General features: G+C 40.8%; 1 protein-coding gene across 1 annotated transcript in view; it reads left to right on the top strand.

The window, feature by feature from the left end:
- Nucleotides 1-26,200, top strand: part of ST8SIA1 (ST8 alpha-N-acetyl-neuraminide alpha-2,8-sialyltransferase 1) — a 159,786-nt gene that overhangs the window by 37,550 nt on the left and 96,036 nt on the right. The window contains exon 2 of the mRNA XM_077807471.1: nucleotides 14,901-15,045. Within this exon, the coding sequence (XP_077663597.1) occupies nucleotides 14,901-15,045 (145 nt within the window). The remainder of the gene's footprint in view (nucleotides 1-14,900; nucleotides 15,046-26,200) is intronic.

Raw genomic sequence — 26,200 nt, 5'->3', positions numbered from 1 at the left:
CAGATGTTGCAGAATTTGTCAAGAAACCCAGGATGAAGATCACTGTTTGGAATTTTTTCAGTCATTCCTTTTTACTCATATTTTAAAAAGTAATGCTTTAATTTGTTTTATACTGTGGCTACATATTCCCACTTTACTAGAAGTGAAATAATAAATGAGCTTTTGTTCCAGACTCAGTGCATTTTTTTATTAGTGCATTTTGGCGGGCAGGCGTGGGTGGATAAAACTCTCCCAAGCACCCAGCTGTCTGACCATGAAAACATATGGTTATTTTAAACTGTTCACTTGATGATTTAACATTTTCTTCTCTATACTACACATACAGACATATGACAACCTAGCTGCCGCATTTCTCTGCCTCTAGAAGCAATGAAAACAGTTAGCTCACCCCAGCAGGATAGTTTGCATGCATGCACACGTGTGGTGGATAGCCTGAGTTTTCACAGATTTCAAGATGTTAATGTCTGTGCTAGTAGTGCAGGGTACAAAACCACCTCCTTTTGGCCAGTCCCTGTTCTCTTCAGGGGCCTGATCTAAAACCAACCGAAGACAGTGGAAAGACTCCTTGTAGCGGGGTGACTACCCCGCTCCTGTCCTGAAGGGGTTAAAGCAGCCTGGGAGGCCTGTGAATGGGAAAAGCAGGCTGATTGGGAAAGCAGCCACAGCTGTGGCTAGCTTAATCAGGGTCCAGCTGGCCCTTATAAAAGGGCTGTGGGCCAGAAGTGAGGAAAGACACACTCTCTCTAGCTTCCTAGAGAAAGATCTGACTTCCTGGGAAGCTAAGAAGGGTACCTAGAGTGGAGCAGTGCTGGGGAAGGGCAGAGGGAACTACAGCCAAGCAAACCCCCAGGCTGCAGGCCTAGTTAAGGACACACAAAAGGTACTAGCAGGGTACCTGAAGTGGAGCAGTACTCAGGAAGGGCAGAGAGAGCTGGGGAGCTCCAGCCTAGCAAAGCCCCAGGCTGCAGGCCTAGTGAAAGGCCTATAAAAGGGTACTGGGGCTGCAGAGGGGCAGCCCCGAGATAGGCAGAGGCAGCTGGTCCAACCCCCATTGCTGATGAGTGGTTCATAGACTGCAGTCTGCCCCAGAGAGCAGGGGCTAGATGGTGACTGGCAGTGGCCACTGAGGCATGGTGGGGGTAGAGGGTTGGGGGATCCCCTGGGTGGGGAGACTCAGATTGTGGGTTACTGCTGGGGTAGAACCCTGATGAGGGCACCAGGATCCAGGAGGGACACAGGGGCCAGCGGCAGGCGAGACACTGGCCTGCAGAGGGCGCTCTGGCAGGAAGAACTAATTCCCAGGACGACCGACAGGAAGTGCCGCATCGGTGAGTCGTCGTCCCACGACACTCCTGTTGACTTTAATGGGCTTTCTATCCAAGCCTGAGAGCTCTTGAGGTCAACATTGATATGCTGTAAGATGTTTGCAGAGGCCTTTTATTTGAAATATGGAAATATCTGGTGAAGCCCTATTTTTCCTTTATAGCAGAGAGAAACTGATTTCTCACCTCTATTGTGTGTGCATCATGGCCCCAACTGCTACAAATTAAGATTTAGGTCCTTTATCAGGTACCATTAGCATATATCCCTGAATCTACATAAAGTGCCATTGACTTCAGTGGGACTCCACCTGCATGTATAGGTCCGTTCTAGTGGATTTCACTGGAAAAATCGAGGCTTAAAATGGTGCTACCACAGGGTTCTTGAGCTATGGCTAAAAATTACTCTGATTTTTTATTTCCCCCCGAAGGAAGTATATGGCCCTTCATCTGTCTAACATAACCATTTTAGAAAAGCTTTCTTTAGCCTAATTAATTGAATTAGAATTCATGCATTGTAATTCATATTTCAAAAGCTCATAAGCTTGCTTTGTACACAGCAGTTTAAAACAGACTTGTAGGAATAAAATACATCAAAATCAAAGTATATTAGACTCACTTTTCAGACCAGAATCACACTTTCTAACAATTACACCGTGGGGTTCCATACTTATTCTCTCAGTGGCTTCTAGATCAAACTTGTTCAGTTCAGAACTAAAACGGTTGGTAGGAAAGGAGATTAGTAATTGCCTGCTCTGCAAATTTAGCGTAGGGTCAGAGGCACAAGCTGAGTTCTCTGTGGCTCATGCATCTTTATTAATAATAAAGCAGATACTATATGGCAAACTGTGGCCTCAGCTGTACCTGTATAATTTTAGTGTCTAGAAATTCTCTCTGTTGCACCCGTGAGATTAATTCAAATGCAGCAGTAGTGTAAGTGGGTGCAACTCTGTTTAAGCCAATGAAGTTTCATCTATTTACGTAGGTGGGAAATTTGTCCTTGAATTTACTTTATTTAAAAAAAGAGAACTTTATTACAGCGAGAGAGCATAATCACTGAAATAAATTCAGGCTCTTTTATTATAGTATGAGAAATGTAAGTTTAAATACTCTTCCCCTCCCCTCCCCCCCGCAGCTCCCAATAAACTCAGGGCTTGGCTACATGGTGAATTCCTGTGTGGCAAGCCAGCAATCTACAGTGTGCTAACTTGCTGTGCAGTAACATCTTGTGTGAACACTACTATGTTACATTGAAAGTCCTGGAGTATGGCTTGGCTGTAGCAATGTTCACACATCGCTAGCTTGTGCACTGCAGATTCACACCTGGTCTTCCAGTACAATAGATAAAACAATCAGGAGTTACCTGAAGGGCCAGAAGCCAAGGACTATAACTATTTCATCTTGAGAAATGGCCCCTCTAGATCAGAGATGAGGTGTATGGGTGGGGTTTTGTTGGGGAAACTCCTATTGATGCTGCCAGTGCTATCTATTTTCTGTGTATGAATGGAAGACTCCAGCCTGCAGAAATCTGGAGCACTAAATTGGCTTTTTAAAAAACTTTCTGTGATAAATTGAACATTTCTGAAAAAGAAACGTTGTTCTGTCACATGTAGAATTTCCAAAACCTTAAGAAGCTGATCAAAGTTTGCTAAATTGATCCCAGAATACTGCACCATAGAGAAATCTCAAGTCTAGCAGAGACCGGTATAATGCCGTCTAATGGCTGGAAGATGAAGCTAGACAAATTCAGTCTGGAAATAAGGTTCAAATTTTAAACAGAGTAATTAACCATTGGAACAATTTACCAAGTTTGTGGTGAATTCTCCGTTGCTTGCAATCTTTAAAATCAAGATTGGACGTTTTTTCTAAAAGAGATGCTCTAGCTCAAACAGGAATTAATTCAGGGAAATCTTATGGCCGTGTTATGCAGCTTGTAAGACGAGGTGATCAAAATGGTTCCTTCGGGCTTCATAGTCCATGAACCCTGTAGGAGAGGTTTCAGAGTAGCAGCCGTGTTAGTCTGTATTCGCAAAAAGAAAAGGAGTACTTGTGGCACCTTAGACTAACAAATTTATTTGAGCATAAGCTTTCGTGAGCTACAGCTCACTTCATCGGATGCATACGATATCAGTCTCTAAGGTGCCACAAATACTCCTTTCCTGTAGGAGAGGTGGTTCTGTGCTATATTGTTGGAACACCTCCAACCTGTCTGGCTGACAGAGCGGGGTTAATTTTTGGGTCAGTTCTTTTTACTAAAGAATTTGGGTGGTGGTGTTTACTTCTTAATGGAGGAAGATGGGCTTTCATGTTGGGGACCAAGGATCGAAACCTAGAAAAAGGGCCTGAGACCCTTGTAATCCTCAACTCAGATCAGTCCCAGATCCATAAACTATTGAATTGGATTTGGTTTTGGCTCTTGAATGCTAAAAATAAGCCCCTCGGGCACATTACTGTCTTTCACCATAAATTTATGTCCTATTGACTGATTCTAGCAGTGCTGGGGCTCTCTGGTTACAGCTGTATGGTGGCCTTACAGAAACACATTAGAGCACTCAGAATTAGGAGAGTAAGATATTTTGTTTAATTGGGCCTATGCCATTAGTGGTTTAGGCACTTGCTGCGGGCCTTTTGAGTGAGTCCTGATGGCAGCAGGAGGCTACTACCCCTGAATGGATCTTTAATGGCTCCCAGCAGAGCAGATTACTGTCATACCAGTGAAAAAGGTCCACAGTAATTAACTTTGCATACGAAGCAGTTTATTTGAGAAGGAATTACACAAGTGGTAAAGAGTTACATTAAGCACAATTCCTATGTTACACATTAAAGAACTATACAGTAAGAGCTATACATTCCCCTTAGCAAGCCTCTCTTTCACAAACATACACAAACAAAGGAATCACATGTCTTAAAAACATGCCCAGGGTGGGTGTGGCTACTGATTTTTTAACCTAATTAATACTTTAGGAGGAGACTGCAGAGTGTTACTAACTGAACATTACCCAACATTCACTCCCTTATCAATCATTCACTTCAGCCCCCCCATGTGATGTCCTTCAAGCGGGTCGATATGCCCCTGTCAGCCCATGCTCCACTCAGGATGTTCTATACATGTTTGCTTTCAAGTGGACATATTTGCTGACTCAAACATCAGTATTGATCATACACGCAGCATGGAGCCAGTCAGTTTCACTTCTGCCGTCTGCCTGAAGCTAAGAGAAGGATTTTGCTCCCAGAATCCTCTTTCGCAGTTCAGCCATGTTCTCACCATTCATTCAGTATGGCTGAATCAATACAGCACCGTGCCAAGAGTCCCACATTCGATAGTCAGTTATTAAAGATAATTGTAATATCACATCAATCATACCTGCAATTTGTACACTATTTGATCATGTGTCTCCTTTTCTGGTTTTTATAAAACTTAAAGCATTTTAAAAAGATTTTTAGTAATATAATCCAACAGCTCAATTCCATAAAGCTTGTTTTTTCTTATTGCTTACACATTTGGTATTTAAAACAGAAACATATAAGGAATAAGGCTGCCGTTTCAGAAATGTTTTAAAATAACATTAACTCCATTTTATGCTGTTACTTGACATACAACATTATACCAAGCACACATTTGAGATCTTATTTTTCCTATAGCTTTTTAAACAATTTTATATTTTCAAGCAAGCATACCTTTGATAATATCTGTAAATCTAGTTGACTGTTCTATTTGGTCTCGTGTGCCTTGATTAGTTTGTATTTTCATATTCCAATTTGTATCATTTCACTTTGGGTATTTACCATAATCCATTTCCTTCTGGTACTATTCCGTAGTACCCTGTTTTATTTTTGAGGTGCTGGCATATATTACCTGGTACATTTTTTGTCATGAGTCTCTGAGTTTTGACTTTTTTTTTTTTTTTGCATAAACACTGTGTGGTGCCTTAGTTTTCCTGTTGCACCAATGCTTAGGTGGTAGGAAGAAGGGCGTGTGACTTGCTAAGACTCTTGAGGGCAAGAAAGGCTACTCCAGTTGCCTGCATGTAAGCTATAGAATGTGCCCTTCATAACCTAAAACCTAGGGAGGGATGCAACTAGGTGCCACTTTGTCTGGGAAGTGAGTCAAAGACCAGGAGGAGGGGCGATGGGCGTGTTGGAGGTTGGGTTGCTAGAAGCTGAGCAGTCTGTGATTGAGTGGGAGGTGGGGAGTCCAAGATGGATTTATCTAAAAGTTACCGATTCCTGTGCCAACAAGTCCTTTCCACATTGTGTACCTGTTAATTAATAAACCCTCCGTTTTACCATGTTGGCTGAGAGTTATACAGCCCTTTGGCTTCCCTAGGAGCCACAGACAGGTGGACTCACTGCAGGGATGCTAAATTCCCCAAAGTCAGACACAGGAAGGCCAAGACCACTTAGGCTTTTTTGCCCCGGTAACAGTGTGAGGGGAGGCATGCCTTACCAAGGTTTTGACTGGCTTTGTAGAGAGCAGTTTTAGAGCATTAGCCTGGTGACTCTGTAACAGACTATTGATTATTCACTCCTTAGGGACTAAGATTACAGAAATCTTAAATTTAGATTCTGTGTGTGTGTGTGTGTGTGTGTGTGTGTGTGTGTGTGTGTATATATATATATATATATACACACACACACTATGATTACAATTTTGAATTAATCATTTTATACATTCAGGAACATTGTGATGTTTTTGTGTTGATTAGGTTACATTAAGCCATGTTTATCCTTCCATGTATTACATATTGTCCCCATATGATGTATGGCATCTTAAAGCACATTTATGTTAGGGTACTTTTGTTTGGACACTTTAAATACAGATTTATTACCATACCCCAGTAAACATGTATTCTATGTGCACCAATTACATCTTTATTGACACATTTTTATATTCTTAGGGATGTTATACAATTTTACGGTTGACTCTATATTTATGACTGGAATTTTAGTTTAATTTTTAAACCCAAGCTTTTTGAATTATGTATTCATAACTTTCCAATGGTGTTGGTGTGTCTGAGGGGTTTTTTTATGGTGGCATATGTGGGTCCCACAATTCCCCAGTTTTGGTATTAATTGCTTGGGATACGTTGGCCCCAATGCATATGCACCATTTGTTACACTTGAGGTCCCTAAACACCTTTTGTTAGTTGGCTTATATTCCCTCTTAACTACTAAAGAATTTTTTCCTGAAGCTTCTTGCCACCTTTTTGTTAATATCTTGGATGTTAATCCCTGTACCCACACAGAAATACATGCCTTATTTGGTACATGAAATGTCCACATTCCCTGAGTGTCTTTTATGGCCTCAAAGGGAATGGCAGAGTCTGTTACCATAGAGTGCCAGATTTCCCCATCTTCCACATTCTTCCTTCTTATCCCCTTTACTGGGTTTATCAACTTGATATTCCTTTATTGAGTTGTGGAGAGCTTTTGTACTGGAAAATCAGTTACCCAGATAGAAATTTTTTTTTATTCCCTTTTACTTTGCTTTTTTTTTTTTAGCCCTGTTTTTTAAAATGCTGCTAGAGTAAACATTATCAGGGAAACAACTTTAACATGACTTTTGTACAGGACATTTTGAAGAGGTTGGCTTCACGTTGTTGCCCACAATAAGGTTTACTTTGGCTAGGACTTTGAATAAATCCGCACTGTTATCTATCCCAATACTGGAATTCACACTTTCCAAAAGCTGGGTTTTTTTTTAAACTTTCCCCTCATCAGAGAATTAAACCTGGAGGCTGCTTTCAGATTTTGAGGTTTTCCTATACTGATAACACATCAAAACAGGAAGCCTACTACACACCCAGTAAGGCTGCTGGGGTGTTCCAAGGTGCTAAGAAGATCTTAATTACCAAGAAGAATAAAGTCAATATAGAAGAACTAAAGAAATTTGCATTTATCTTTTACAGTTAAGAAATTATAGTAAAGATTAGTTTACTAGAATTCTTTGAGACGACTAACAAGGATATAGAAAAGGTGATTTAGTGAACATAGTGTACTCAGATCTTCAGAAAGTCTTTGAACCCTTACGGAAGGTTTTTAGGCAAGGTGAGCTGTTACAGGATAAGCGAGAAAGTTCTTTATGGATCAATAACTGGTTAAAAGATAAGAGACAAAAGGCAAGAATAACTGGTTAGTTTTTAGAATGGAGAGAGGTAAACAGTAGTGTTTCCAGGGTTTGTACAGGGAAAAGGTAATACTGTTAAATGATCTATATATTAAAAAGGCAAACAATGAAGTGGCAAAAATTTTCAGCTGACACAAAACTCAAGATAGTCAAGTCCAAAACAGACTTTAAAGAGTTGCAAAGGGATTTTACAGAAGTGGGTGACTAAGCAGATGAAATTCAGTGCTGACAAATGCAAAGTAATGCACGTTGGGAAAACATAATTCCAACTATACATATAAAAGAATGGGGTTTAAATTAGCCGCTACCACCCAAAAGAGAAAAGGTTCTAGAATCATTGTGTATAGATCCCTAAAAATATTCACTTAATGTGCAACAGCCTTATGGGGGGGGAGCAACAATAATCAGGGATCTGGAACAACTTTATATAAGAAAAGATTAACAAGACTAGGACTTTCCAACTTGGAAAAGACAGCTAAAGGGGGAATACAATAGAGGTCTATGAAATCCTGACTGTTGTTGAGAAAGTAAATAAGAAAGTGTTGTTTACTTTTTTTATAACAAAAGAACTAGGGGTTACCAATTAAGATTGCTAAGCAGCAGTTTTAAAATAAACAAAAGAAAATAAATACAGGAAAATTTAACCTGTGGAACTTCTTGTCAGAAAATGTTGTAAAAGCCAAGACTATACAAGGTGGTTTTTTTGTTATTGTAAAGAGAAATTCATAAAGGCTATTAGCCAACATGGGCAGGGATGGTGGCCCTGGCCTTTGTTTGCCGGAAGCTGGGAATGGGCTGCAATGGAATCATTACCTGGTCTGTTGATTTTTCTCTGAAACACGTGGCATTGGTCATTGTTAAAAGACAGGACACTTGTCTAGATGGACCTTTAGTTTGACCCAGCATGTTTTTATGCTTATGCCTCTAAGAAGGGTGCTCATTGTATTGAAATTTGAGTAATTTAACAATCTTCTGGCTTATTCTTCAGATAGGTCTGGTAATCACATTGCCAACAAGCCATAGCAAATTTCACAGCATACTTCTTGCTTCCATAAATTTATAGATTAACCTGCAAAAACATAAGCAACAAAAACAAAACACACAAGGCCTCTGACTGGATCTTATAGGTTAGTACATACTGTGCATTCATTTCTGAAAATGGTTATATTTAGTCCCTTGGCAAGTATAATTGGATTTGATCAGAATTTTTTACACGTCTCTATCTGGAGTGGTTACTAAAACTGCCATGGGACTGGCCATATACTTATCTGTTAACTGGAAAGGGTTTCCTTTATATAGGGATTATTTTACCTTTGCTTACCAATTTTAAGCATTACTGTGTTTTCTATTTTTCATCCATATTTTAATTTCTTTTGCTCTTCCTTTTGTTTGTGTTGATTTCTCTGTCCAAATGTTTTCCAGTGTTTGCATCAAATTTGCTACCCAGATCATCTTCTGTACCTGCTCAGGCATTTTTCTTTAGTGTTAACAGGAACTCAGGAGTTCTTATAATTTAACCTGTTATTAATTCAAATAGGTTAATAACATAATAAGGAAACAATTAACAAATTCAGTACACAGAACCATTTAGCGTTGTCCACTGCTCTGGCCATTATAGTTGGAAGGTTGGCTACAACAAAGGTAGATTTACAATTATATTTCTATAATCATGGCATGCCACCTGCCATCCGCTTTCTGTACAAGCCCAATTGGGGAGTTGCAGGGGCTTTGACACTTTACTACTACCCCTTGTGCTTTTAGATCTTGCAACAGGGGTGTGGTTTTTTTTAATGTGGGGAACAGTTTCCGCTGGATAGGAATACTGAGGAGCTGCTTTATGCATTTTTCTCCCCCCTCCCCCCACTATCTTTACCACTGCCTTTTCTTTCTAGCCCAAACCATGAGAAATTTCCCTTATTCACTTATTGTCTGGCAGTGCCATAGCTTTACAGGCTCACTTTCTTAATCCTTCTGAAACAACCAGGTTATTTACAGTCTTTCTTCACAACCAGCCTTTCTGCCAAATTAATCATTCACTTTTCCAGTTGTACTATATCTACTTTTAATATAGCTTTTGCAGTTACGCTGTTACAACAATCCACAGCAGGTGTTTTAATACTTAAAGTTGCCTTTGCTCCTGTATTGATTAATGTAAGGAACCATTATGTTTCCTTCTGTCCCCTCTTCCATGTAAGATTTAACAATTTTGTATGGCTGTAATTTGGCTACTAACATCTACCTTTGGGGACAGGGGTTGCGAAGGCCAAGGCATTTTTACTGAAATGTGGAGCAACCCTGACAGGGAGCTGCCAATTTCATGTGAGCCAATTCCAGGGATAACAAGCCATAAGAACTTACTAGCAGATCTTCTGTACCTGTTCCCACAGCCTCAACAGCCTTAACTCCTGGCTGCAGCATTGACTGTGATCTAGTCCTTGCCATCAAATCACTTAAAGCAGTTAGCAAAGTCTTCAGAGGTTGCCCATCCAAATGAGCCATATCTGCCCCTCTTTCCTGAAGTTGAGTCCATACCTGTGCTCTCAATGATTCACAGCCCCCCCCCCACCCCCCACAACTAAACACTTTACGTCTCCTACCATACCATCCTCGTCCTATTTCATTGCAACTACCATGTCCCATATTCATGTGGTTGGAGCCATTCTAGCCTGCTTGATTGTTGTTGGGAGCCTCTCTAATCACTTTCTGAGAAGAACTACCTTCTCCACTTACTACCCTTTCTGCCTCCTGAGCTGCTTTAATCCATTCAACCTGATCTAAATCCATCCAGGATCCTATGAACACCTTAATAGGTTTCCTTAAGCGATCATAGGTAAAACCTGTCAGCTGTTTCTCCTCAATTTCAGCCAGAGAGCATACCAATAAAACCTAGAACAATAAGCCATAACAGATTCTCCTTCCTTCTGATATATCAACAAAGCTGCCCTTCTCAATTCAGAGGGGGTCAGAAAGTATGTGGCTACCGATTTTTACCTGACTAATACTTTAGGAGGAGACTGCAGAGTGGTGCCAACTGAACATTACCGCACATTCACTCCCTTATCCGTTATTCACTTCAGCTTCCTGCGTGATGAGTCAGCCCATGCTCCACTCAGGATGTTCTACACGTGTTTGCTTTCAAGTGGACATATTTGCTGACTCAAACATCAGTATTGATCATACACGCAGCATGGAGCCATTCAGTTTCACTTCTGCCATCTGCCTGATGCTAAGAGAAGGATTCTGCTCCCAGAATTCTCTTTTGCAGTTCAGTCATGTCAAACCATGTTCTCACGATTCATTCAGTACGGCCACATCTATCCAGCACCATCCCAACAGTCCCCCATTCGATATTCAGTTACCAAAGATAGTCAGACAGCCTACCACTATGTCTGTACTTCCGTGTTTGTGTAATGATTAGATGGACCTGATTAGGTGGCGCTGTTCAAGTACAGCTTAGTAATCCTTTCGTGTTGAAGCCCAAAAGCCCACCCATACCTTGGCCTCAGTTATGGCCACAAATCATCTTAATGTATGGGAGGGATTTTTGGTTTTGACTTATAACCTTGGGAAATGTTCTAATTTTACATTTTTTTTTCCTGAGTTTTGCTTTGGGTTCAAGCCAGTGTAAACAGAAACAAAAGGTTCAGAAAACTCACTGTAAACCAAAACTTCAGGCTCTAGACTGTGTGGAAGAGGATTTTTTCCCATGTCAGATGTAGGATTTTCATATAAGCTGTTGCCAGGAGGGTTTCATTTTACCCACGAGGTTGCTTATAGCTTTTGTCTCTCTCTAAAAACATCTTGTTACAATCCAATGCTTAGTTATAGTCAAGACATGGTGTTGGCAAAGGAATGGGTAATTTCTTGTGTAATGAACAAGATAAGAATGGCAGGCTTTAATAGTCTCTGCAACACTGTGAGCATTTTTCAGGTCTTCCAGTTCTAACAAGATATGTAACAACAGCAGTTCTTTTGGGAAGATGAAGCTTACAGAAACTTTATGTACGTGACGACTGTATTCAAATGTTGAGGAAAAACATCTACAAAGGCCAGATCCTCAGCTGGTGTAAATCAGTGTAGCTCCACTGAAGACAATGAAATTATACCAGTTTACACTGGCTGAGGATCTGGCTAATGAGTATAAAACATTTCATACATGGTTTTCTCACTGATGAATAGATCTATTTTCACTGGAGCTGGCACTCAGGCCAGACTTCCCCTGAAGATGAGAACTGCAGGTTATGGCCCATTATTTTTTTGTAATATAATAGCTCTTAAAGGTCCCAGCTGAGATTGGGTCTCGTTGTGCTAGTTCCTCGAGTCTCTACCCCAATAAGATTGTAAATATTTTGGAATAGAAAAGATAGAAAAAGGGTGGGGAAAAGAAGAACATCTTCACTTTATAGGTGGGGAGGTGAGTCACTGAGTGGTTAAGTGACTTGCCCAAGGTCACACAGGCTCTCTGTAGCAGAGACAGGAAATGAACTCAGATCTCCTGAACCGAAAGACTGTCTTCTATGGGGAATATCATTCTATTCCATGTCTGCTCTAAGCTGTTTTTCAAAATGTGATTCAGTGAGTGATTTCAAATCTCTTGTGGTTGTTTTAAAATATCATGCATTCCAGTCATCACAACTCTGTGGTAGAGGTTTCATTTGGATTTCAAGATGGGGAGGACATGAAATCCCTCTCTAGTGGCTAGAGATTGGAAAACCTCACCCCAACCACTGGGCACATGTAGGAATATAGGAATTGCCATACTGGATCAGACTAGTGGTCCAGGGAGCTCAGTATCTTGTCATAGAGTTTCAGTCTACACTGGAAAATTACATCGATGTAACAACATTCAGGGTTGTGAAAAATCCCCACCCTGAGCAGCATAGTTAAGCCAACCTAAGTCCCCGTGTAGACAGCGCTAGGTGAATGGAAGCATTCTTCTGTCGACGTAGCTACTGCCTCTTGGGGAGGTGGATTACCTATGCTGATAGAAGAATCCCTTCCGTCAGTGTAGGTAGTGTCTACACTGAAGTGCTACAGCAGTGCAACTGTGCTGCTGTAGTGTTTTAAGTGTAGGCACAAGCTCTGAGAATGGTCAGGACAAGCTGCTTCAGAAGTCTTGAGGAAACCCTGCAGTTATAGGGGAACCTGCTTGATGGAAAAATTCTTCTTAACTCCAGGTTTTAGGCATAAATCAACCTCTAACTAATGGGAGTATCTGCATCCCTTCCAAAGCTTTTATTCTTATTAATCATATAAGCTTTCAGTCTTTTTGGACTCCTACCGCTGGTCTTAATACCGTGACCCTGTGAAATTCATGGGCAATTTGTGCACTGTGTGCAAATGCATTTTTTTTCCCCAGTTTAATCTTTCTGCATTTCATTTTCATTGGATATCGCCTTTAGTGTCTCAATACCAGGCTCAATCCATCTTTCCTATATCATTATCTACTATCCTTCTCTCCTCCCTGCCACCAGGAGCTCTTCCTATCCACTTCTGTTTTCTTCAATGGGCTGCTCTCTGGTAGCCTGGGAGACAGGGCGCTAGTAGCAACGGCATCAAAGCAAGTAAATCAACATCCTGACCAGGATTTGGGAAATAAATCATAACTAGAGTGCAGAGAATCATTTCTTATTTTTAAATTGTGAAATATGTTGACACTGTTTCCATTTTACCAGGTTCAAAATGGACCCATTTTCGTATTAGTACTACTTGAAATTTGTATCCAATGTTATTGAAACCGTTCCAGACATTTTTCATTTACTAAGAAGCTCCAGAATGTTGGTAAAGAAACATTTTTGATTTTTTTTTAATGAAGTTGTGACTACCAAAAAAAAATTTAAAATAAAAATTGAAAAGGCAACATTTAAATAAAGGCCATTTTTGACAGAAAAAATGTTCGCAACATGTTAATCGGTTATGTTGTGCCTTTTTCGCCTATAACCCTTCAGCCACATGCCAGTGGCAGCACTAAGGCTCAGGTTCAATCTGTCTAGTGGTTCTTTTCTAAAATAAACAATCTTATGGCTCAAGCCTCTACTCAGCTGTACTTCTACCTCTGGCACTGGGAAATTAAAATATAACCTCTCTGGTCCCTTTTGCTGGTGTTTCATACCCACTCACAAGCCCTCAGGACTCCCTGAGGTCATGGAACCTCGGTATCATTTTTTGGGGAAAAAGGGAAACAAAAGAAACACAATCACTTAAATATTTATATACAACAAAATGATTAAAACTCTGGAGTTTTGTTACCCCAGAGTTCCAAGTATTCGTAGTCCAGCTTGCTGAGGTCCAGAACTATTTAGTCACAAAACAATCCCCATCCACCTAAACCCTGCTCGGGGTGCAATCAAACTTGATGGCAGTTGGGAGATTGTGGGGAGCTCTATGCCTGTCTGCTTCAATGCAGAGAAGCCCACCACATCGGATCCTGCTCTGATGTGCAATTTTGTGACATCAGTTCTGCTCAAAGAGCCCAACGACACAATTGCAAACTGTGGCACCAATACTGGAGAGCCTTCCTCATGGGAGTAAGCCTCCAGTCCTATCAGTAAGGGTTACTCTTTATGGCAGTTGCAGAATCGGGCCCATATACTGTACACAGGAAACCTTGTCCTTTCATAAAAACCCAACTGCCTCTTGGGTGGAACACAACATTGTTTAACAGTGCACAATGATACAACAGTTTATAGGAGAGGAAAGGAGAATGCCCTATCCCATTAAAATGACATGGCATCTATAATATAGCAACATGCAATTATCCAAGTTGGACTTCAGTCAGATTGCAGAAGCTGTGAAAGTAGCACAAGGATTTTTAGTAACTTGAAACAAACCTGAACTGATAAATTAGGAGTTGGGTCTCAACTTTCCCAAAGTTTGGGGAGTATTCAGTTGTGGGGTTTTATATAGGCCTGGTAATAAACAATAAAACATTGTATTTAACTTTTATGTAATTAAACAGTTTTTTTAAACTATGATTTCTTTAATTTCCATGCCTGTGACTCTTAAAAGGGTACTAGAGACCTGTGGTTTTTATGTTTACTAATTAGAACTAGTTGAAAATGGGCATATTTTTTGCTTAAAAACTGTTCCCAATTTTATTTAAAAAAAAATTAAAATGATGGAATATGTTGGACTAGCTTTCTCTAAGAATGTCAATAACAATCACAATTATTAGTTCCTCTGCAAGTGCAGTAATCACTGCAAACTCATTGGATTGGAATTTGAATGTCTAAATACCTTGTTTTCTAAATAGTCCATTAAACTTATCATACCAATATTCAGAGTAGAAATCTCCTATTGTTTGGCTCTTTATTAGTAGAAGAGGCTTGACTTAACAGCATTTACATAGTTTCAGTTGGGTGGAGATCCAAGTAAAGATGGGAAGCATCACTATGAGATTTCCATAACTGAGCCCTAATTAATACATTTCTTTCTTTCTTTGTTGCCGCTATTAGGAAACAGCTGGAAGACTGTTGTGACCCCAGTCAGCTCTTTGCCATGACAAAACAGAACTCTCCACTGGGAAAGAACCTCTGGTTTGATGGGGAATTTTTACATTCTGTCACTATTGACAATGCAACTTACTCCCTTTTCCCACAGGTCAGTAACTGTCTTGTTCTTTTCATTTTACCCCTCTATTTCCTCTCCAGACAATAAAACTGTATATGTTAAATCAGGCTGGCTAAAAGGCTAGTTGTAAGGAATAATCTGTAACTTCACTCCTTCATGATAAATGTTTTCTTGTAATTCCTTTTTTAGCCAGAGGCACTGCAAACCTCTGTCTCCCCACCCCCATTGCATATACAGCAGGAAGACTACCTATAGTTTGAATTCCTCCCATGGCCACTTCTCAGTATTGCCCACCCCAAAAGATTACAAATCATGAGTCAGGACCCAAAAGATCATAAGAGTAACATAAAAATTACGATATTTTAAAAAATGTTTTGGATCCTTTTATTTGCCTATTGGGTTTTGAGCCTTCAGGGAGCACTCAGGTTATATTTCAATCTTTTCTATTTAACCACAAGGGCTAGGAACTTACATTAAATAAATAAAGGCTTAAATTCTCACATTTCCAGAAGCTGGAGCTTTAAATAAAACCTCAAATATGTCAAGGCTAGTGATAAAATCACAGGAGTTGGCAACACTACAAAACATACAGTGAAGAACCTTAAAGTTCTCCTTGCTTATATAGCATGCAGAGATTTGCCAATATTTTTGGCTTAAGCCTTTTGTCCCTCCCCGTTCTCTAAAAGGACTGCTTCTGGTCTATAATATTTAGTCCCAGATTCACAGCTGGTCTTAACAGGAGCAGCTCAGTTGAAGTCATTGAAATTTCACCCACTTATATTATTGATGAGTTTAGTCCATAGTATTTAAATTTAAAGATCTTATATATATGATGGGCTATATTCTGATCTCCGTTACATGGGTCTAAATCTGGAGTAACACATCAAGTTCAGAATTTGGAAGAATTGAGGTTACTTCTGATTTTCATCAGTTTGACTGAGTATAGCAGATGGACCATGGCATAGTTATATAAAAAGATATTGTGGCTATTTATTTTTCAAGGGCTCAATCCTGCATTCCCTAAGAAAGCAGAATTGTCATTCAGGTTTTTAGGGCCCAATGTTGCAGTCCTTAACAACTAGCCTACAGTCACCAGAGGTTATTAAGGACAAATTGGAGCACAGTTTCCAAAAGAGGGTAGTGGAACAGGTGGGCACGTGCAATCCAACAATAAACAAATAAGCCACCAAAAACAGGCATTTGCACTTTGGGTATTTGTGCAGCTACTTAATTGCTGACAAGCACAAACATGGCGTTTGCAAGTATAATGGGTGTACATACATTGTGTTTTGCAGCTGTAACTTACATTTCTGCATTTCAAAATTTGGCAATTGATTTTTATTCTCTTATGAAAAAGTATATTGATAAATTGAGTTCCAGTGTAAATGAAATCACAGAGATCTTTCTTTCCTCTTAAGTAATACTGAAGAGCAAAAAATGTCCTGTGGTCAAATATTTGTTTTAAATTGATCTCATTTTGAAATGGTGAAAAATGATGGAGGCATTTACTAAACTGCTGAGTAACATTTTCGGTTTTAAATGGTACAAAAGGGATTAAGAACCCCTTTGGATCAATTCAAGTGATATATTTGGAGTTAGGGATCTATGAACCTTCTGAGCTAAGCATGACCCAGCAGCACAATTAAATGTGCTTAATTTTATGTGTGTGAGTAATCCAATTAAAGTCACTAAGACTGAAACACATGTGTAAGTACTTTCCTGAGTAGAGGCCTGTGTTTGTGAGTTGAACCCTGTGATTTCATTTGCAAGAGACTGGCCATCAACCAGTGCCTCTAAATTCTCTTAGATGTTAGTTTGACAACGCAGAGTAACAGCCGTGTTAGTCTGTCTTCGCAAGAAGAAAAGGAGTACTTGTGGCACCTTAGAGACTAACCTATTTATTTGAGCATGAGCTTCCGTGAGCTACAGCATCCGATGAAGTGAGCTGTAGCTCGCGAAAGCTCATGCTCAAATAAATTGGTTAGTCTCTAAGGTGCCACAAGTACTCCTTTTCTTTTTGACAACTCAGATCTCCAAGGAAACACTCTACTTCTCCCAGAAAGCCTCTTTTTTCCCCTCTAGTTGCTCCTGGTCCTATGACCTATGTGTAATTACTTTCTTCACTGGGATCCTTTTGGGGCCACCTCCTCATTTCTGTTGCAGGTAGGGCACCATCAGTGTATGAGGCCTTCAACCTCAGGACTTGCTGAAGAATTCTGGTTCCCCTGCAGAGTCAAAGAGCCAAATTGTGTGTCACTTACCATAGTTAGTAACGCCTTGCTCCACAAATAGTTCCACTGAAGTTATTGGGACTTCTTGTGGAATAAGGAGCTATTCATCTGGAGTAAAGTTGATCTACAGTATCAGAATCTGGTCTTAAAGTTTGACCTGATAGTCACATTACAAAGCTTCTCTATTGTGCCAGTTCTGTTTGTTTTTGTTTTTTTTCTGGTGGAGAGGGATGGATTAATAGAATGGGGTGAGGAGAGAGTTTTGGTTAGGGGGTATCAAAAAGGTAATTCATTTTGGGACTTTGGTCTCATGATACTGTCTATGGTTTTATTATTGATAAATGTTGTATTTGTAACCAGAATGGGTGGGTGTATTTTAAATAGGATGAAGTTAGTAAATATAATGATTAATTTTCCCTATAAGGACTTACAGTGAAATCTTGTCTGTATTGAAATCAATGGCAAAACTGCCATTGATTTAAGGGGACCGGGATTTCACCCTCAATGCCGACTTCTACTTACCAGTTATGCACTTCTTGGCAACTCTCTTTTCTGGGACTCTACTGTTTTAAATTACAAAATACAAAGCACAGCCCACCATGTGATTTGAAAAACACCTAACAGCCTCGATTGATTGATTTTGATTTTTGTTAGGTGGTTTGTTAAAATTTATATTTTGTCTGGAAAATATGTTCGGGGGGGGGGGGGAGAAGAAATCTACGAATTGAATTCTGAATGCCCATAGAAGTTGTAACATTGATCTAAGGTTGTTACATATTTTACTGGATTACAGTAAAATATGTAACAAAAACAAATTGTATTTTTTTGGAGAGACAGTTTATTATATTGACTTCTGTCATTCAAATTTGGGTCTATTATGATTCAGAAAACCTCAAATTTCTCCATCAAAGGAAATGGACCCTTGCCAATGTGGCAGTCTGCCTAGTTGACAGCCCCGGAACCATGGTCTCAGGAAGCCCTTGGAGCTTGGTTTGCCAAGGGTCTGAGTTTGGGAATTGGGGCTCCCAGCTCCCCAGAGCCAGCTACATGGGCTGCTGAGGAGCTGGGAGTCTGGAAGCCCAAGTTATTGAGGATACTGTCAGGTGAACCAATAGGAAACTAGGCTGATGGAAACCCTGGCAGGCAGGGATCCATCAGATCTCTGCCTTCGTTCTGTTGGAATTCTGCTGAAATCAAATTCCCTTCATGTGACATTTTGATGAATCAGCACTTTCTGGCAAAAAATATTTCATTGGAATTTTTCTGACCAACTTTGATATCTGCCTGTCAAGTCTACAGACGTTTAATAAGTATAGTCTCACCCAGTAAGCATACCATAATGGGAAAGGAGGAAGAAAAACTAAAGGAAAACATAGAGCAACAAAACTCACAACTCTGGCAACATCTGTAACTTGGTTTGCTATCCCTGTGCATTTTAACACAGAGGAATATTATAAACCTTTGTCAGGTGAAACCCCACTAGACTTAAAAGCCTAGGAAGGTTTATTTATAGTGAATTCATAAATGAAGTATTTGTCTAGCTTCATATTTCAGGCAAAACCTTGGACTTAACACTTCAAACCCCTACTTTGAAGAATGACATCTATTACGAAAATTGCTTGCCAGTTGCTAGGGAGCTAAAGATGAATATTCTTTCAGAAGTGTTCAATAGCTTGACAACAAACTGCTTTATAAAATATGGGTAATACTCTGAAATGCTCAGCAGATATAGCAGGAACGTAAATGACCACAGCTATGTTGATATAATCTGAGAAATATTTCCTCCAGGATGAATAAAAACACTCAATCACCATCCATCTGCTGTGCTAAGCCATTCTGGGTTAGCAGAAGACTTCATTCCTCAAATCATCACCCAGTCATTGGTTTGCAGTAGGAACTAACTCACAGCCCAGTTAGGGAACTTGCCATACTTGATGCAATAGAATAAACTGAATTTTATTGATTACACACACACACACAATAAAATGCATAAAAATTAAGAAGTAGTGGGATACTGATATAAATGCAATTTAGATGCTCTCAGGCCATTGATATAAAAATTATTGTATTATAGAAAAGTAAACATTCTACCAGTCAAGTTAGGTAATACCTGTAGACAAATGCATCCCTGGAACTGGTCAAAGATTTTTCCAGTGACCACTTCTGAAAATGTTGGACTAATCTTCTTTTTGCACTATGGGCCAAGTCTTTGGCCTGAAAAGTGGGGTTGGATTCGATGATGATGAGGGCAGGAATGGGCCGGAGTCATACCCACATAGAACAAGCAGTTGCAGTGCTGATCATAGAATCATAGAATATCAGGGTTGGAAGGGACCTCAGGAGGTCATCTAGTCCAACCCCCTGCTCAAAGCAGGACCAATCCCCAATTAAATCATCCCAGCCAGGGCTTTGTCAAGCCTGACCTTAAAAACTTCTAAGGAAGGAGATTCTACCACCTCCCTAGGTAACACATTCCAGTGGTTTCATCACCTTCCTAGTGAAAAAGTTTTTCCTAATATCCAACCTAAACCTCCGCCACTGCAACTTAAGACCATTACTCCTTGTTCTGTCATCTTCTACCACTGAGAATAGTCTAGAACCATCCTCTTTGGAACCACCTCTCAGGTAGTTGAAAGCAGCTATCAAATCCCCCCTCATTCTTCTCTTCTGCAGACTAAACAATCCCAGTTCCCTCAGCCTCTCCTCATAAGTCATGTGTTCCAGACCCCTAATCATTTTTGTTGCCCTTCGCTGGACTCTCTCCAATTTATCCACATCCTTCTTGTAGTGTGGGGCCCAAAACTGGACACAGTACCCCAGATGAGGCCTCACCAATGTCAAATAGAGGGGAACAATCACATCCCTCGATCTGCTGGCTATGCCCCTACTTATACATCCCAAAATGCCATTGGCCTTCTTGGCAACAAGGGCATACTGTTGACTCATATCCAGCTTCTCGTCCACTGTCACCCCTAGGTCCTTTTCCGCAGAACTGCTGCCTAGCCATTCGGTCCCTAGTCTGTAGCAGTGCATTGGATTCTTCCGTCCTAAGTGCAGGACCCTGCACTTATCCTTGTTGAACCTCATCAGATTTCTTTTGGCCCAATCCTCCAATTTGTCTAAGTCCCTCTGTATCCTATCCCTACCTGCCACTGTATCTACCGCTCCTCCTAGTTTAGTATCATTAGCAAATTTGCTGAGAGTGCAATCTACACCATCCTCCAGATCATTTATGAAGATATTGAACAAAACCGGCCCCAGGACTGACCCTTGGGGCACTCCACTTGATACCGTCTGCCAACTAGACATGGAGCCGTTGATCACTACCCGTTGAGCCCAACAATCTAGCCAACTTTCTACCCACCTTTATAGTGCGTTCATCCAGCCCATGCTTCTTTAACTTGCTGACAAGAATACTGTGGAAGACCATGTCAAAAGCTTTGCTAAAGTCAAGAAACAATACATCCACTGCTTTTCCTTCATCCACAGAACCAGTAATCTCATCATAGAAGGCGATTAGATTAGTCAGGCATGACCTTCCCTTGGTGAATCCATGCTGACTGTTCCTGATCACTTTCCTCTCTAAGTGCAGGGTCTAAGTGCTTCAGGATAGAGTCCTTGAGGACCTGCTCTATGATTTTTCCAGGGACTGAGGTGAGGCTGACTGGCCTGTAGTTCCCAGGATCCTCCTCCTTCCCTTTTTTAAAGATTGGCACTACATTAGCCTTTTTTCAGTCATCCGGGACTTTCCCCGTTCGCCACGAGTTTTCAAAGATAATGGCCAATGGCTCTGCAATCACAGCCGCCAATTCCTTTAGCACTCTCGGATGCAACGCATCCGGCCCCATGGACTTGTGCATGTCCAGCTTTTCTAAATAGTGCCTAACCACCTCTTTCTCCACAGAGGGCTGGCCCCTACTCCCCATGCTGTGTTGCCCAGCGCAGCAGTCTGGGAGCTGACCTTGTTTGTGAAGACAGAGGCAAAGAAAGCATTGAGCACATTAGCTTTTTCCACATCCTCTGTCACTAGGTTGCCTCCCTCATTCATTAAGGGGCCCACACTTTCCTTGTCTTTCTTCTTGTTGCCAACATACCTGAAGAAACCCTTCTTGTTACTCTTAACATTTCTTGTTAGCTGCAGCTCCAGGTGCGATTTGGCCCTCCTGATTTCATTCCTACATGCCCGAGCAATATTTTTATACTCTTCCCTGGTCATCTGTCCAATCTTCCACTTCTTGTAAGCTTTTTTTTTTATGTTTAAGATCCGCAAGGATTTCACCGTTAAGCCAAGCTGGTCGCCTGCCATATTTACTATTCTTTCGACACATCAGGATGGTTTGTCCCTGTAACCTCAATAGGGATTCCTTGAAATACAGCCAGCTCTCCTGGACTCCTTTCCCCCTCATGTTATTCCCCCAGGGGATCCTACCCATCAGTTCCCTGAGGGAGTCGAAGTCTGCTTTCCTGAAGTCCAGGGTCCGTATTCTGCTGCTTACCTTTCTTCCCTGTGTCAGGATCCTGAACTCGACCAACTCATGGTCCCTGCCTCCCAGATTCCCATCCACTTTTGCTTCCCCTGCTAATTCTTCCCGGTTTGTGAGCAGCAGGTCAAGAAAAGCTCCCCCCCTAGTTGGCTCCTCCAGCACTTGCACCAGGAAATTGTCTCCTACATTTTCCAAAAACTTCCTGGATTGTCTATGCACCGCTGTAGTACTCTCCCAGCAGATATCAGGATTAAAGTCGCCCATGAGAACCAGGGCATGCGATCTAGTAGCTTCTGCGAGTTGCCGGAAGAAAGCCTCATCCACCTCATCCCCCTGGTCCGGTGGTCTATAGCAGACTCCCACCACTACATCACTCTTGTTGCTCACACTTCTAAACTTAATCCGGAGACACTCAGGTTTTTCTGCAGTTTCATACCGGAGCTCTGAGCAGTCATACTGCTCCCTTACATACAGTGCTACTCCCCCACCTTTTCTGCCCTGCCTGTCCTTCCTAACAGTTTATAACAATCCATGACAGTACTCCAGTCATGTGAGTTATCCCACCAAGTCTCTGTTATTCCAATCACGTCATAATTCCTTGACATCACCAGGACCTCCAGTTCTCCCTGCTTGTTTCCAAGGCTTTGTGCATTTGTATATAGGCACTTGAGATAAGCTGCTGATCGCCCCTCATTCTCAGTGAACCTAGTTTAAAGCCCTCCTCACTAGGTTAGCCAGCCTGCTCGCAAAGATGCTCTTCCCTCTCTTCGTTAGGTGGAGCCCGTCTCTGCCCAGCACTCCTCCTTCATGGAACACCATCTCATGGTCAAAGAATCCAAAGCCTTCTCTCTGACACCACCTGCGTAGCCATTCGTTGACTTCCACGATTCGACGGTCCCTACCCCGGCCTTTTCCTTCCACGGGGAGGATGGATGAGAACACCACTTGCACCTCATACTCTTCAAAGGCTACCACACTCCAGCCCATTAGCTGAAATGACCCTCTGTATGTCTGTTCTGTGGCAGGACAGAGGACCACAGCAGGTCCTATGGTCACTCTCCTAATCCACCATTTGCCTTCCTTTTGTGCACTGAGGCATGCTCCCTGTGCTGTACTCCAGATTGCTGCCAAGGTGCCCTCTGAGGAATAGAAAATAAAAATATTAATGTTTTAGCAATCCATGGACTGTTGAGTGAAAAACTGATTGGCAAGCAGACTCCCTGCCCCAGAGCTGATCACAAAGTATACTGATGATACTAAGACAGTGAATGCATGCTGGGACAGCTTAGTTAAGGGGGATCCCTGCAGGGCAAAGGGAGAGGATGCAGCTTCCCCCTACCCCCAGGTAAACAAAACTACATTTAAAATGTAACTTTCTTTCTGTGCTGTAGCTGCTGATCTTTGCACATCCAGTAGTATGTTCTAGTATGGTTGGTCCAGGGTTCTTTTAAAGATTTCAGTTCACGTTCAAAGAAATTAATTCATACTGTGTGCCTGAACTTTAATGTGAAAACACAGGAGTTATCTGACACAGCATAGGTAACACATACGATCAGTGAGGATGGATGTTAGCATAATTTGATCAGGTCATACCGGTGCATTTTCTGGAGGTTACAGCTGTAGTCCTCTTCTGTAATGGGTTTCCATCACAGAAGATATCTAACCGACTTCTTTGAAAAGTTAATAGATAATGGTAACCCAAGAGACATAATACACTTGGATTTAAAAAAAGCCTTTGATAAAGTCCCATGTGGTGACAGGGTAAGGGATGAAATTCTTGTTATGGATGGAAAGCAGGTTATAAAAATTATAGGAAACAGAGCAGTGGATAAGTTAATGGTGGGGTTTTGGCACTGGGATCTGTTTTCTTTAATATATCTGATACCTTGAAGGAAGTAAAGAGCTGTTGAAATTTGGTACTGATGCAAAGTTATTTCAGTTAGTAATATCTGCTGAGGGTTGTGAGAGAACTCTAGGTGGACCTAAACACATTGGGAAAATGGGAACATGATTATAACTGAACTTGAATAAATACAAGGTCAAACACACTGGCAAAAAAATTGTCTAGACTGATGGTATACTGACCAGCTCTGCACTTTTGAGTTCTTCTTAGGAAACATTAACTGCAAGAGTGTGAGGAAGAATATACAGCCTGCATGCAGATTGCCATAACAAGGATTAAATCAGAGGGAAACAGGAATATTCCAGCAGATAAGACCTGTCTCTCAGAAGAAAGGGGCTCTCCTTAGGAGCAGGACACTTTCAGTAAGAGTCAGGGCAGGAGGGCCTAAGCCAGCACAAAACAAAGGAACCTACAGAACTTGGGACAAGAAAAATCTTGTCAGATTCTGCAGGGACTGAGGAACCCGCTGTTAGGGATGAAGCTGTATGTAGTAAGGGGTAGCTGGCATTTCCTGCCCTTTATTGTTTGACTGGACTGAAAGGAGATCAGCAAAATATAGGTATATAATTATTTTTTAACTCTCTGACAGGAGTTTTTGGAAAGGTTAAGCAAACTTGGTTCAGATCAAGAAAATAGCTGAGATATAACTCAAAACCCTGAGGGACAAAAGTGAATTAGAAGTAGTCTGCTTTGAGGCCAGTTACTGGAAAAAGCGCACTTTTACAGATATTTGCAGAGAGAGAATTTTAAATTCCCCCAAACAAGTTTTCACACCATAAATATGATGCTCAGAATGTCTGTTCAATCAGGGAACAAACACTTACCTTGCAATCTCTATGTCCAATCGAAACACATGCTTGAGTTTTGAATACTGACCACTTGAAGTGAACTTCATGTGAATAATCTACAGGACAACAAGTATTTGCCAGAGATATCCAGTGAATAATTAAAAACCACAGATGGATTTGAGAAAAGTTATTCATCAACAATTAGTGAACAGGAAAAAGGTAACATTTGACAAATGATTCATCCAGCTTTACACCAAGTGAAGTTAAAGGTCTGTAAATTTTGAACAAATAAAAGGTAACATTTTTTAAATAATAAGTGTATGGGAAATATATTGTGATTGGATATGTAATAGTACTGAATAACTTTATGAGCACTAATAATTATAGCTATGTTTGTGAAAATATAGGGAACACAGTTCCTTAATTCAGGGCATTAACAGAGGTCTGGAAGGATTTTTAATTCCCCAAAACTTTTACAACATTCTTTAATTAGCTAGGGTTTTATTGTCTTTCTCTGAAATTGGACTAGATCAGATAGATCCAGGATGGCAAATCCTATGGTCCTGTTCATGGCATGTGTTGGGATTTTGTGGTTCCCAGTAATAACCAAATGAGTCAGATGCCAGGCAGAATCAAGGGTCTTTGATACTTTTTTCAATTCAACAAGACTTTATTCAATGTGCACAAAGGGAGAGCCCCTGGTACAAAAATCAGCCAGAGTCCCTCCAGCAAGGAGCCCCTCCCGTTGCTATTTTATAGCACATTGCAGTTACATAACACAAACCTCTAGAGCCAATTATATTTAACCTTTTACATATATGGATTTGTTCATCACATGCTTATACTTCTCCACTCCACATGTTGAGCTCACCCTCCTCCTCTGGGCCTTTTCTAGAATGTTCCTAGGGTGGTGAGCCACAGCATGCTTCTTTATGCATACGTAGCTTCTAAATCACATTTTGTTTAAAATGAACACAAGCATACCCTTCACATGCCATTTGTACAGTCACTTGAAAATACATTCAGGAAATGCTGATTTGGAAAAGGAATTGTATGTAAGATCTGTAACTTTTTTCCTTTTGTGTGACAGTTTGTTCATACTCTTTGGCTAGGCTCTTTCTTATAGTCTGGGTTCTCCTTACTACCCTTAACTTTCATCTACATATAGTAGTCTGGTGACTTTTGAGTTACATTTAATGAATATTAATATTGCCCCCAAACTTTCTGTGCTTTGTTGATATTTCTTTTCTCATCAGACTGTTATGAAGATGGGTTATCTAGTGATGGTCCACATTTTCCTTTGTCTTGGAGTGGAGATACATCTATATACTTCAAAGGAGAATCTCTTAAAAGATTTATAATTCAAAACAGGAGAGCATATTTTATTAAGACAGGAGAGGATGTTACTGTATCTCATCCAGAAATGATACTAGTCTTATACTGACACATAAGAAATAACCCATAAAGATCAGATGCTCCAAATTCCCACTTAAGGAGCCTGAATCTTCTCTTGTTTAGCACTGGGTAAAGGCTTGTCTACATGGGAGGGCTTTTGCTAATTATCATTTTGTGAACAAACTGTTGCGGAATAACTATTCTGAAATAATTGCATCCACACAACCAGCGGTCACCTACTTCCCTCAGAACGTGTGCATGCGTGTGGCACTGACTTTTTTTCAAAATAAGCTCAGCATTTTAGGCAGGTGTCCTGTGGTGTTTTGTTCCACTGATGGGCTCTTATGCATTCTGGCACATTTCTCCTGCATATTGTGGGATACT

Source organism: Eretmochelys imbricata, chromosome 1 (assembly GCF_965152235.1).
Source record: "Eretmochelys imbricata isolate rEreImb1 chromosome 1, rEreImb1.hap1, whole genome shotgun sequence".
NCBI lineage: Eukaryota > Metazoa > Chordata > Testudines > Cheloniidae > Eretmochelys > Eretmochelys imbricata.
This window is presented reverse-complemented; position numbering and strand designations above follow the sequence as displayed.